Source organism: Ascidia mentula, chromosome 8, assembly GCF_947561715.1.
Source record: "Ascidia mentula chromosome 8, kaAscMent1.1, whole genome shotgun sequence".
NCBI lineage: Eukaryota > Metazoa > Chordata > Ascidiacea > Phlebobranchia > Ascidiidae > Ascidia > Ascidia mentula.
In genome coordinates, this window is record NC_138573.1 from 4,651,160 (window position 1) to 4,665,300 (window position 14,141).

Sequence of the window (14,141 nt, forward strand, 5' to 3'; positions counted from 1 at the left end):
GATAAACAGCGTTTCCATGTTTAGCATTCGTTTCACAAACCATGCATTTTTGGTCGACGACCAAGTATGTGTAATACCAGTCAGTGTAAAGTAGACGATAACAGTTATGTGTGTACAATATTTCATTGTATATGTCCCCCGAGCAATTATAACCGCAAATAATCTATACAAAGCTTTTTAAAGCAAACCTGCATGCGGCTGCGGACAATAACTGCGAGCGAGCGAGCCGGTTTAAACCGGATGGGCATTTTGCAATCCCATATGCGCGGCACTGCATGAAGCGCAAAACGCCCACGCGCCATAGGCGAGCGTTCGCAGCTTTGCAGTGTTTAATCCATATGCAACCCATATACTTCCGCAGTCGCTTCCAACTATACTCGACATAACAATCGCTGGCTCCGATTGTTTCGGGCTCCCCATCCTGATTACGAGTGATAACCACAACAAATAGCTCGGGATAACGTTTTGCATTATTTTTGCAGGTTTCCAACCGAGGGAGGTTGCAGAGTGCAGATATGCCGGGGGCTGTGGAACACATATTCCAGGTGGGTATTTGCTCTGAAAGTATTGTACCAACACTTGTCATACATTTCATCTAGTAAGGACACTTTGTCTTTAAAATTAAAAGATGAAGTTGGATCGTGCAATGAATTGAACTAGAGCTTTTTAGATGGTTTAAGATCTACAAGCAAAGCGGCAATGCTCATTTTCCAAAACATGTAACCGAGCTCTGTCTTTCACCTAAACTTCTGTTCATAGTTACGGGGTCGCTCCCCTCACGAGCTTCTAAAAAATAACAGCAAATCCGAATGTGAACAAATGTCTTATGGTTCATACGGGTTTAAACAAATTGGGTTAGATCCAACACAAATGAACTATTTTGGGGTGAGGTCGGATGGGTGTATAAATGGAATCAACAGTATCTGATTACATGCGTTATGGATGAACCTATTCAACCCTGTTACTGTGCCATATTAATGTTACACCAAATTTTCCCTTTTTAGTAAAGTAAAGTCTGATAACGTCGAAAAACGCGTATGCGTCTAATAATACGGTACGCGCTGTTCCTGAAGTAAGTATGCATGTTTGTTGAGCACACGCTGGTAATTAGCAAGTGCTCGGCTGGCAGGTGCCGGCTGTCGCACGCTTCCTTCCGGTATCCCGCACAAGAGTTTGGCTTCACCCTACCATGTTGCAATGACTCAGTCCCAGGATTTGCCTTTGTTGGCCTGCAAGTAGATCACTGGAAGGGTTGCGTTTTCGGCATTTTTTCGCACAGTTCAATCACGTCTATCATTGGTTAAAGAGCCATTCTCCAGGGAGGCTATTTTGTCAGTTTGCAAATTGTACACAGAACAGCCTGGTCGTTAACCAAAACGCCATATCTTTTGACTTGCTCTTCAGCGCTCTTCAAAAGCGTTCAAGCGTTGCTAAAGGTTTGACGCGCTTGTTTTTCTGCGTCATAAATGAGCCAAACTGCGGTTTCGGGTGACGCCATTTGGGCAGAAGAGCGGTGTCTTGTTGAGCAAGATTAATTTCCAAAACACCCAACCTGTCCGCACCGTTTGTTTTGAATTAGTAACGAGACTTCAACGAATGCCAATAACTAACTTTTCTGCGCCATCAGGCATTTTCATCCCAATATGTCATTGACTACGAGCTGAACAAAAAAGAGCGGCTTGTGCAGTTGGAAAGACAAACAACTTTTCCATTCATAGAACACTTCCTGTCTATCCTTAAGCCTGGGAAAACCCTCTCCAAAAATCAACCCGGTGGCCCAAAAACATGACGTCAGTGCTCTTATCGCGATATATTGACGTCACAGCCATAATGTGCTATATCTAAGCCGCCGCAGGGCTTGTCTTTGCGATGCGACTAAGCAAAGTCCCGCGGGATATTGTACGAAGACATGCAACAACTCCATCATTAATTCACGAAGTGCTGTCTCTCATCAGTAGACCTCCCACCAAATTTGTTGATTGCTAGACGCCTGTGTTCTCAACCACAGATATCTGTTGAGCTTACGATTTGTGAACGCAACCGCGTGTATGTTACGAACACCTTACATTCAAGAATAGATGCTATGCGTATTGTACATTGGCCTTTAATTAAAATAGATGCCACGTGTTGTGTGAAAATTTAAACCATTTCAAAACTGGTCTGCGTTGTAGTGATTAGCTTTAATGTTTATCCTTCGTTTAAAGCCAATGTATGGTATTTTACCCTAATGATCATGGATAACTTGTATTGCGTGGAAAGGTACATTGTACAGCATTTCACACTTTATTGAAGCCAATACGTCCCCAAAAAAACATTGGTTTACTAAATGAATGAACAAATGGCCTCGAGTTTCTATGTAAGATGTTTACACGAGCTTACTTTTTTTTAAGGAAATGAAACATCTCATCCAGGAGCCTTTGACAGCAATCCAGACTCCCAACATTGGCTCCGAGTTTAATTTTCCTAAAGGCGAGGTACAAAAAACAAGTTGTTGTCCTCACATACATGACTACTGTGTACAAAAAGTTTTCCATGTAACATTATATCGCCCAAAGACTATTAACTCTGCATTGCTTAAGAATAACAAAAAAATAATCACAAAATCCATCTATATTTTGTAGAGCAAGCAAAAAGATGAGGTTTCTGAAGATGCTCACAACACCGGTAAGTTCCATGTGGCATTTCGCTTTATCTGATTGTGTTGATGCTATTAGTTAAATAGAATAAAAAGAAATGGTTTCTGCTTTTTTAGCAGTTGAGGAACAAAACATTAACCCTGCTTCGTTCGACGATGGCGGTTTGAGGTAAGTGTTAGATTTGTTTGGATCAGACAATCTTAGCGATTAAATTTCTTTTGGCTTCAACTTTGTCTGCAATATCTTGTCAGTGGTTTTAATGATAAAACATGTAATTGCCAGGTTGTGCTTATTACTCAATTCCAACCCACAATATTAGCTGTATTGGGTGACCTCGCGTAACCCCCTGATTCGTTCCGCCCGTGACCTAAAATAACCCTTTGACCTGTAGTGACAGCGACAGCAGCGAGGAAGAGAGCGACAGTGAGGAAAGCGAAGCTGAGGAACCTGAAAATCAAAATAAATGGACTCTCGCCAACTACATGCCTCAACAAGAAGGTCACTCTGCACCCTCCGCTGATCACGGGTCCTCTGGAGGATCAAAGAAGGCGAGATCAGGATCTGGAACCAGGGCGGAACACGGTGGCGGGTTTAACGATACTGCGAGCGGAAAGAGCCACTCAGGGTAAATGATTGCGTAGGTCGTAATATGTTTGAGCCAATGGATACTTGGAAGACGAAACACCGTATCAATGTTAAAAAAATGGCAACATCGTTTCGATTTTGTTATTCTTAGATGTCAGTCGTAAAGTTGCTTTTGTGGATTGTATGTGTACCTAAGTTTTAGGGAGTTGCGAAAACCATTTACTCGATTTCTTTACACCACACAGTAATGCATTGTCAGACAATCAGGACAAAACCACAACAGGTTTGGAGAAACTGCATAAATTACGTCACGTTTGCCTGGAGCCATGAACGCACGCAGTTCAGGGCAGTTAAAGTTTATTGGGATGTAAACCCAGCAATTAAAAAGCGAAATCGCCCGGAGAAACTAACGTGCAGTTGTACGCTCATTATTTATTACGTCAATCTTTTCGAGTCAGATAGTAATGTGCAAATTTCCTTTGCGACTTTTGCACAGTCTAAACGCCTGCTTTAGGATAAGAGTTAACTAGATTTTTTTCCTTTCAGCCAAAGCACTCAGCGTAAATCTTCTGGTCGAGGTAGGTCGAGCATCAAGTCGTCAAGCCAACCGAATTCGCAGACGAGCGTCGGGCCGGAAACTACCAAATCGGTTTCTTCGGCTAAAGGTAAAAACATTGGGTTTTCCCCACTTACTGTTGACGCGTCACGTTATCACTTATTCCTGTCTCGCTTCAATCGAACCACAAATGTGCCGGTTCGTAGACAATTGTTTCACATTGCGATATATTGCGTCAGTCACATTGTTACCTAAATTCCTAATTTTGTAACAAACTTTATCTTGTAGGTAAAAGTTCTGAGAAACGTCACAATCACTCTAAAAGCTCTTCTCGCGGTCGCCACAGTTCGGCGTCAAGCCATCGTTCCGCTTCTCCCGTTCCCCGGACCACATCCCAACCGACTCCCCAGCGAGTCGCAGCTTTGCATAATTCCAAGCGGACCAAAGACAGTCCTCTGTCGGCGCGCAATGACTCCAGGAACCTTAAAAAGGCCAGCCCGGCGTCGACGAAAGGCTCCCCTCTCCCTTCCAAGGACAGGCCAAAACATAAGTACAAGAGCGTTGATGAGGAACGAAACAGCGAGCGCGGACCGTATTCAAGAAATAATAACAGCAATAATGAGCCGTCGTCCATTGTTAGAAACGTTACCGTGTCCAACACGCACCAACCCAGTAACCACAGAAGAACAGGCAACAAGGGGCCCTCCTATTCATTTAACAGAGTCCCCGAGAAAAAAATCAGTGCTCCTCCACCAGCTCGCTCGGCTGAATCATCAGATTCTGACTCCTCCGACGATGAAGAGGCTCCTCCTGCGGTTGCAGATAGCTCCTCGTCTTCGGAGTCGGAGGTAGAGGAAAAAACGGTCTTCGCGTCCTCTTCCTCAACCCCACCTGCTATTTCCCATACTGCCCTGGGCTCGAATCGCGAGCGTTCCAATTCTTCATCGTCCAAAGCAAAGTATCCAAAACTAAACGTGAGTCAGTCGACGTACCGCAGTCCGTCGCCGACCAAAAAATCAAGCTTGTTAGAGAGCAAATCTCGCCGCTCTGATCCAGGAGCGATGCCCCGACTGGATCACAGCAAATTCCACTCAAGTAAAGACTCCTCGAAACAGGATACTCCTTCTAAAGGCAAACCAGAACATTCCGTTAAGACTTCCCGTGGTTTGTCGCCTTCCGAAAACTTGCAGCGTCAGCAGAAAAGCAATCGCAAAAGCTCAAAGCAGGATGCAACCGCGCGATCTTCGGCGACCTTCCAAAATGCCTTTCCTTCACTGTGGGTCCGGCTTAAACCGGATTCAACCAGTCAGAGCAAACCGGAGGCTTCTCGTTTCTCGCCAAACGCGGGGGGCGACACAAGGACGAAAACAGGGGAATATGGTCGTTTTCCCGACGTCCGAACAAACACACCCACCATGGACGGAGGAGGCGACGGTCGCTTCAGTCGGGTTCCAACTTTGTCTACTGGCAGCGAAACTGAGCAACCGATCCGGAGGGCCGAGAGCGTACAGGTAAGCTTTCGCTTTTGCGGTGGACCAAACTGGCGTTAATGTTGTTGAAATTAATCTATTCCCTTGACAACTTAATGCCATGAGTTGAAAGTTTTAAGATGTAGTTATCATTGAATCCATACCTCATAGATATAAAAGGGATAAAATTGTAAAACTATTTGCAAAGAAGTAAAATCAGGAGGAAAGGAAAATCGTTTTTCCATTATGTCAACGCCACATCGGTCGCTACAAACTAGATTTAGTGCAAGGCGAAATCGGAAAAAAATCGATTTCTGTTCGTTCAAGAACCACTGTACTGAAGGATTGATACTTATGTTCATATTTATTTACCTTTTCCATGTCGTATATTTTTGCTTTGCCCAAATTAGCAACCCATGATAACATATTAGCTCAATCGTTTCCTCTAGACAGATGGTTGCTTATACAATAATTTACTACAAAGGCAAGACAAGATCCACAATTAAATAGGAAATGATTTGTCAGAAAGATTTCCTGCGTAAAAAATGAATCATCTATTGTAAAATGCTTGAAGCTGTCAGCTATACGTAATGGTTACATAACGATTTTTCGCCCTCGCCACTATATAATGTTTTTATTGTTAAGCTTTGTTTGCCTCATAGTCAATTTGTCTCGACAGGTCGCAGTCGCTGTCAGTTCCAATGACGTTTCACCAGGCGGACATAATCTGCACAGCAAACGTAAACATGTCCAGTCGTCGAACCACTACACCGCCCACGACGGCCAGTCATCCGGTCCCGGGAGCCAGAAATCCAAACGGCGGAAACGAGAGTCTCAATCTCCCGCGGAACCCAAGGTATTTTTGCGACATCTAAACATCGCCGCACAAACTTCTTGTTGTTACACAATGTTGTAAACAACAGATCGCACAACAGCCAATTGCGAATGTGGGAGACGACAGAAACCAGTCGTTTGAAGAAGGCAGCCAATGGAAAGACCGAAGGAAAACGTATGCAATTAGTATATCATTCAAAATCATGCTAACAAACCAAAATATTTGGGGATTTTGAAACTTTAACCCCCATCTTATTGCCTTGGCACAGGTCAGCAAACGGGCAGTACCAAACAAACCAACCATATTCAGACGAGAAATCGTCGAGTCACAGTTCCCATCAGCAGAGCAATTCCAGCAGCCAACAGCAGCGATCCAACAACGTGAGCATTTTTCCCACCTCCGTTACATTATTACAGAAAGTTTGCATAGCAAACGTGTTCTCTGTTTAGGATTCGTGCCAAAGCACATCGCATTCCGCCAGCGCCGGCGTTGCTTCCATTGTGTCGGAGCCCGATTCCAGCTGGCCAGAACAAGAACGGTAAATTTAAGAAATATGTTTGACTCTGTTGTGATTGAACGTGAGCCGAGCCAAAGAAACTAAAATCGATAACTGACTTCAGACCCCAGTCAATCGCATTGTCGTTGAATCGATAAGTTTGTGCCACATTTGGCTGAGAAATCAAAAGCGCGCTTGGCAATAATGGCAACACGCATTATAGGACTGTTGTTGTATAAAACTTAGCAAATTGCTTCCGCTGTTTGCGTCATAACGGACATTCTTGCTATTCGCAGACTTTCTCGCGGGGTTTATTTTTGCGATTTGCGTCATTTATGGTCTGCGATAATTTCGGAAACTGTGACATTTGAGCTAAATGTGTGACAACTCGATTTGGAGCTTCCGATCCAAGACAGCACAAAATTTTAATTTTAATTAACATTTATGTGATTGTGAGATCGTTTCTTATCTGTTTGACAGCGAGCAGCCTTAAACTAGTAATTTGGTTTTGGGTTAGGTTGAGCCCACATATTCAATCCGTCACCATAGCCGTGAATTTTCCCATAACTATGCGCTTTATTCGCAGACTTCTAAAATCCGACGATTACATGCGTGAGGGTAAACGCCTCAAACACGAGGGTGACGCTTGCACCGACACAAGAACAGGCCGTACCAGGACGGGAGAGTCCCTAAGTCGCGCCCTCATCTACTTTGAGGCTGCTTTATGCTTCGTTATGAACGGATACATGTTGGAACAGGAAAACGGCAGTGGTAAGAAATGTGCTATGTTTAACACTTAAAAACTAAAATCGTTGTATTTGTATTAATTTTGTCTCATGAATTTGCACATTTTGTGACAGAACGCAGCGAAGCAAGTACGCCAGGCTCGTCTCACTCTCCGACCAGCATGTACCATCAGACCATCTCACTACTTGATTACATCAAGAAAATGAGACCCCACGACGACCAACAAGAGACGGCTTTCCGACGTTTAAACTTATCCTGGTACGCAAGAGCTTGGAACATCGAAATTGAATTTGATAATTAAATAGTTTTGGGGCTATCTAATTATTATAGTGAGCACTGTTTTGACCTAATAACTCTCGTCAGTGCAGCTGTGGTGTGACTTACAACGATCTTGTCAGCTATACAGCCGACAAGACTGGTGTAATAATTGTTTTGAAACTTACAAGTTTTTTTTTCAGTTTGCGGTGTCAGGCACTTTTGCATCTTCGTGTTTACAAACTTAAGAAAGAGCTGGCAACCAAGTATTCTGAGATCATTGCCGACCAATTTAAGGTAATAGTGGTCGTTATAGAAAGAAACTAGACTGCCTTTCCGTATCTCTTACAACTTCGTGTATTAAAACTAAAAATTATAGCTTTGGTTTTTGTATGATTGGATACGTAGATTTCAGTTCATTTAAACATCTCAAACAAACTGAGCAAAAAGTGAGATTTTTCCGTACCATTGTCCACGTCCATCGTTCTGTGGACAAACAGCAGCTCATCATCCACTTTACATTCTCAGCAAACGGCAAACAAAGCGAGCAGGACACCGTCGCCATGGCACTCGACCGCCGCTTCGGCCAACGGTCAAAATGTTGTGTCTCCCGTTTCCCCCGCGGTTCCGTCGCCCTACGGCGTCACCCTTCCTGGCCCTTCGCCAATCCCCGGCAATCCCAACAACTGCGAATATGTATCCAGTTCAACGCAGGTATGTGATTGGCTGCTTTCGGTGGGCGTGACTTCTTCGAAAGCACTGCGATTACGTAAACAAGCACAGCGAAGGAGTGGATACTCGCCTCTGTTGAACTCCACCCGCTTGGGTGTTAATATGTGTCATAAATAACAAGAAAATTTAAATTATTTTTGCAATTAGCTCTGGGAAGCCTTGTAACTTATTGCTTTGCACTCCAGGTTAGCAGCAAAATCACGTCGCCACCAAACCAAAACAGTGTTGTGTTTCCGCCAAAGATGTATGAAGTATTTAAGCACTACCACACTATCATGAGCAGCCTGATGCAGGCACACGAAAAATGGGAGCAAGCCGAGGCGATTCAAGCCGAACACGCAGGTGGGTTTCAGAAACACGAACAACGTCTTCTGTTGTTTTTTTCACAACGTTAACAGTGGGGTTTTGTATTCAAAGATTGATATTGCTGTTTTAATGTCATATTATTTAGTTCAACCTATTTCGACCATTCTAGATTTCTTCCGGAACGTTGATACTCTGTGCGGTCGCAGCCTCATGCTCCACAGCTCACTGCGCGATATGGCTACCTACAACAAAGTCGTCCTTCACCAGCTTCGAACCGTTTACCAACAATCTCCGCGGGAATAGCGCGCCCGAATTCCCGTCGCCGACCTCCCGATTGCATCAGCCAGCACTTCCTGTACTCCTAGTGCCATCAAAATAACCGCAGCATCTCATGCGCACACCAGAAAGCATTTAATGCGCTCAAAACGCCCGCTTCTTCGTTGCACCATTGCAAAAAGTAAATCATCTTCGGCCTCACGATAAGACGCCACCCAACGGCCACTGTGATATAAAATGACACTCCATCCGACAGTATTTTAGTCGCGCCTTCAACGAGGCCTGTACGCTGAAAGATTGGTACAAAGCAGCAAAACGTGCGCCTTTTCGGCCTGTCTATCCTTTGCCACGTGTTAGGCGGTTATCGGACAGTTTACGAACACAAAGGAATTTGGGTTCGTTTCCCATTCGTTCGTTCCAAGTGCAGGTCTAAGCACCTCGCGGATTGCGAAAATCAACTCTTGCAGTGATGTATTTTCCCGTTGTCGAAAGTCGTATTTTTTTCATATCGTGGCCAACTCCCTCGGCCAATTCCGGTCCCTGTGTTCCCGTGTTGCACACGCTGTTGCCAAAGTACTACATAGTATTTAAGAAGGGCGTCAAGAGTTTTATGTAAGAGCTGAGACGCCACCTGAATCTTTCTATCGCCCAACCCGTCGTATATTTAAGCCTTGCCGCCTTCCAAGCAGCGCTTCCTGCGAAGCTCATTACTTTTTTTGCTCTTCCTCGAACCACCTGACACTTATTTATTGCAAAATCGCCCGAAATCTGCGTTCTTCGCGTTTTCCTTCGACCTCTCGTTTCGTCAAGTTTCCTTTTCATCCCCAGCCCAACTTTCGCGGAATGCGCACCCAAGTTTCGTTTCCTCTTCTTTCTGTTAGGTGCTCTCCCCGGCGGGTCTTCCCCCGTCTCTCTCTGTTGGAGACCCTCGTCTTTGTTTTATTTAGACGAGAAACTCTCCTCTGTTCGTGCCCCGTCATCAAGGCATTTCCATGTTACGTGTGTGTTTCAGCCGCTCCTAGTTTACCGCCAGTGGGCACTCGATATGCAAACAGAACGTTTCGTAAACAACGGTAAAGTTGCTGCTTCCCATCCAAGTCCTCTTAGTTACTTGGGCGAGCTCGGAAACTCGCAGTATTTTGCACTTCCTGACTCTTTGGCGAACTGACCGGAACCAACGTCGTTACAAACTCGTCTGCACTTGAACATGAACTACACACGTTGGCGCTAAGTTTTTATTCGAGCAACTTAGAAACGGGGTTGCGGAACTTCACACTTGCGTTGAACGAGTAACCTTTACACTGCATGACAAATTGCAGTATGCACGCCGCATCAAAGTCACTTTTATGCAGATTTTAGAACGTAAAAGTTATTGTCGTACCACAACGACAATTTTTTTGTGCCTGCAAACGACGTTTAAATTACTTTGGTGGTGAATTACGCCCTTACATTCAACCATGAAAAGTGTTTCGTTTTATTCAAAAGAAAAATTTATCAGTCCATCTGGCACCCCTCATTGTTTTACTAAAGCCGCTAAAGGTCCAACGTATGCTTCAAAGTCTATATCGCACTTGTCTGTAATAAACTTCATGCAGAATTAGGTATACTTTATGGCGATATAGACGCTTTTTTTGAGGTGTGTGCATTGCGATTGTGTCTGTACGTGACTTTCCCGTTTCCTGTTCTATCCGGAGCGATAACGGACGCCAGATACAATCTGTCCAGTTCACTGCTGTCGAAACCTTGTGTACGTTTTGTTTTTGCCGCTGTCCCCTTTGAATTCACGGCTCGAATTCAGTTTCCCTTTCCATGTGACGTCATTCGCCTTTTCATTCATTTGCCTTATGAGAAGTAAAATATGTGTGCACGTGCAAAAGTCCGCTATACTTGATTCCTTTCCCTCCCTCATTTTGTTCATTTACGATCCTCCCTTTACCCCTCCCCCTCACATACTCTTGCGTGTTGATCAGTTTTCAAAAATGCACGTTTCATTTTTCTTCTGCGTCGAAACCCAGTGCTGGAAGGCTTATAGCAAATAAAATCTATTCCAAAACCTGTGTTTGTGGCATTGCTACCGTATTTGGGCCATGTTTCCTCGGAACAAACCTCATATTTTCGTACAGCAGAACAATGCGACTTGTGTGCCGCAGTGTAACTGTAGCCTGTGAAGGAATAAACTTCCCGTCATAGTTCATTATTACCCACTGTGTATAGATAAACGTTTCATTACTTGAACATTTTTTTTAAATCCGATATCCTGCCCTGGCGTCGAGTTGGTATACTTTAGCCTGAGGAATTGTTGTTGGGGTTGTCTGGAGCTTTTTAAACAGTTATCGGTTTTCTTGCCGCACAGTCAATTGCGCCTAACTGCTTTTTTGTACGAGTCGTTTCGGCTGGACTACGCGAGTTTTGCCCATGTATTTGGGCCATATGATCAAATATGGAAGTGACGCAAATGACGTCGTTTATTCTTTGATAATAAAAAAATAAAACCCCATAAACATCTACAAAAAACAAGAAAGACACACTTAAGTTTGTAGTTGTAATAAGTTTATAAAATTCTATAAAATGATGTTGTCTCGCATAATCTGTGCATTTTTAAAAAAATAACGTCCATCAAGACGCTTTGCGGCTCAGAAAAAACAGAAACGAGAGTAATTCTACTCAAGTTCTTTCTTAATTTTAAATTTGCTCCATGATGTCGTTCGCATTTTGCCTTCTAACCTCATTGGAGATATGGCAAAGAATGGAGGGAGTGCAATCAACGTCGAGATCGAGAGGCTTATCCTGGCCCAGGAAAACTCCACAACGCCAAATGTTGTTGTGAAGTTGAACCATGCCTTCCATATCGTCAACAACAAACAAGGGATTGTACACCTGAAATGCCAATTCCAAAGTCTTCTCTGAAGCTCGAATGCTTTCTCCGTAGCGGCCAAGTTGATTGAGGCTTATAGCGATATAAACCACAGAGGCTACACGTTCCATGCAAGATTGTCGTGTTTCACCCAGTCTGGAAACATCGTTTAAAAGACGTTTTCCATTCATCACAACTTCGCGATACGATGCCACTGCGTAAAGATTATCGATATTAACAAAGTCCAGTTTTAACTTGACGTGGAATGATTCGCTTATGTTTTGTTCTTCCGTCCAGTTGATCTGGCGAATTAATTTGTTCGCCGTTTCTCGGTGTTTTTCCGCATGGTGTTGGTCTCCCAATGCTTTGTAGCATTCATACAAAATATCATGGTACGAAACTGATTTTTTTTCGGAGGTGGCTGCGAAACGCCTACATTGTCTTGTTAATAATGTCTTAAGAGCCTCGCCAAACTTTCCGCTCTTCTGATGTAAACGTCCCAAGGTAAATATAAAACGCCCCTGCTCCAGAAATTTTGACATGTCGCAGGATTCGAAGAACTGCTTGGCTTTCCAATAGTATTCCAATGCCTCTTCATGGTTACCAGTCTTCGATGCGCATAATGCCATCTGGTGAAAACACATCGCTGTTTTTTGCTGAGCATGTTTCCGCCGGGACAGATTAAGTTGCTGAAAATCTTCCAATGCCTTTTTGAACATATCTATGGCTTCTGAATCACGGTCGACAGCCGACAGACAGTTTCCCATAATAATACGATACCCTTGCATGTCGAGTTCATAATCATTTTCTTCCACGTTCGTCTCCATAGCTGTATCGAATAAGTTTAGCGCTTCTGTATACATGCCTTGCTCATAGCTGCATGCACCCAATTCAAGAAAACATTGTTTGACGCGAATATCGGTCCACCGACTCGGCAGGTACGTTTCCTTAAGCTCAATCGCACTCCGCAAGGTGGCCTTACATTGGTCATACATTTTCAATCCTCTGAAACACATGCCCATGTTGTAGAGCGCGTCGTAGTACTCACACACATACTTCGGGTCCTCGTACTTTTCCTGAACCGACTCAAGCTCGCGTTTGGCGTATTTCAGGCCTTTGGCATATCTCCCCAAGCTCAAGAAGCAGGATGACATTTGACCGTAAAGACTTATGTAGTTATGTTCTTCTAGCGGCGCCTTGTGATAGTAAAAATTTACCTTTCGAAATTTTCTTAAAGCCGCTTTGTACATTCGGTTGTAGTGCAGTGACACTCCTAATATGAAGACAAATGGGACCTTGTAGCGGACGGAAATCGAAGGCTGGGAAAGAAGGCATTTCCAACTCCGTTTCCCGAATTGCACGGCCTGGGCGAATTTTTTCATTCCTTTCAGACTGTCCAATTCAAAGTAAGCCAGCAAAGCCAGGTCTTCTTTGGAAGTCAAATCCAATCTTTGCGGGTGGGTGTTTACCACCTTATTGCAAAAACTGTAGAGTTTCAAGCGGTTGCACAACAACAAAAGCACAAACAAAAATTGTTTCTCCATCACATACGTAATGGGGTAAACACCGGACGAAAAGTTAATCATTCTGGAAAAGTTTGTTTGAAATTCGCAGGTGAAAACCACGGCCTCAACCAAGGTTTTTGCGCCAACGGATTCGACAATATCCTGAAGGTGTCGCCTTTCCTGGTAAAACTGCGACTGCATCAATATATCATCCTGACTTTGCTTTTCAGTGTAGAATCGCAAACGAACCTCGCATGACACAGCAACACAAAACTTGAGTCTTACGCGATATTCGCTGTCTATCATTCCCATATTGTACAATCGATCGACGATGTCAAAGCAGCAAGGGTTTTCAATACGGTAGAAGCGACCCAAAGCGGCCAAATACAAAGTAATGCTCCGATAAAGAACTCTTTTTACGTCAAAACGTTCTTCGCGTGCCAGCCTTTTCAGAATCTTGAAAAAATTAAATCGTTGAAAATGTTCATCTACCAGTCTGTTGTACATGGTGTTTGTGAAAGGGGTTCGATTGTTTGCAAGCCTGGTTTTGAAAGTTTTGAACAACATGCTGTTCCCGGAGACGAAACACGGAGCTAGAAGCTGCCTTTGAAAGTCTTCAGTGTGGCAAAAATGTGCTACCATATCACCGCAAGACTTTATAAGTTCGCTTGAATCATCGGTGATGTAAATAGTGGGACAACCCAAGGCGGTTTTGCTTGCAGAAGGTGCCATGCCATCTGGAGATATTCCACACACTGTAAAGTCGTCGAAAAACCAGTTGTGTTCAGGGTTGCTTGGGTGATTTAGAGATGGAATTGCAAGGAAACTGAGTAGTGTTTCCCCAAGTCGAACAAGGATTACCTGGAAGAGCGTTGCAAACCAACGAAAG

At 43.9% G+C, this 14,141-nt stretch overlaps 1 protein-coding gene across 1 annotated transcript in view; it reads left to right on the forward strand.

Annotated features, from left to right (window-relative positions):
- Positions 1-10,965, forward strand: part of LOC145910936 (uncharacterized) — a 28,007-nt gene extending 17,042 nt beyond the window's left edge. The window contains exons 7-23 of the mRNA XM_082998162.1: positions 483-545; positions 2,391-2,474; positions 2,622-2,664; positions 2,753-2,804; positions 3,028-3,261; positions 3,768-3,886; positions 4,066-5,288; positions 5,926-6,102; positions 6,170-6,255; positions 6,350-6,461; positions 6,531-6,619; positions 7,164-7,348; positions 7,438-7,582; positions 7,783-7,876; positions 8,108-8,293; positions 8,497-8,653; positions 8,787-10,965. Coding sequence (XP_082854288.1) covers positions 483-545; positions 2,391-2,474; positions 2,622-2,664; positions 2,753-2,804; positions 3,028-3,261; positions 3,768-3,886; positions 4,066-5,288; positions 5,926-6,102; positions 6,170-6,255; positions 6,350-6,461; positions 6,531-6,619; positions 7,164-7,348; positions 7,438-7,582; positions 7,783-7,876; positions 8,108-8,293; positions 8,497-8,653; positions 8,787-8,920 — 3,183 coding nt within the window. The 3' untranslated portion in view covers positions 8,921-10,965. The remainder of the gene's footprint in view (positions 1-482; positions 546-2,390; positions 2,475-2,621; positions 2,665-2,752; positions 2,805-3,027; positions 3,262-3,767; positions 3,887-4,065; positions 5,289-5,925; positions 6,103-6,169; positions 6,256-6,349; positions 6,462-6,530; positions 6,620-7,163; positions 7,349-7,437; positions 7,583-7,782; positions 7,877-8,107; positions 8,294-8,496; positions 8,654-8,786) is intronic.
- Positions 10,966-14,141: the final 3,176 nt, after the last annotated feature.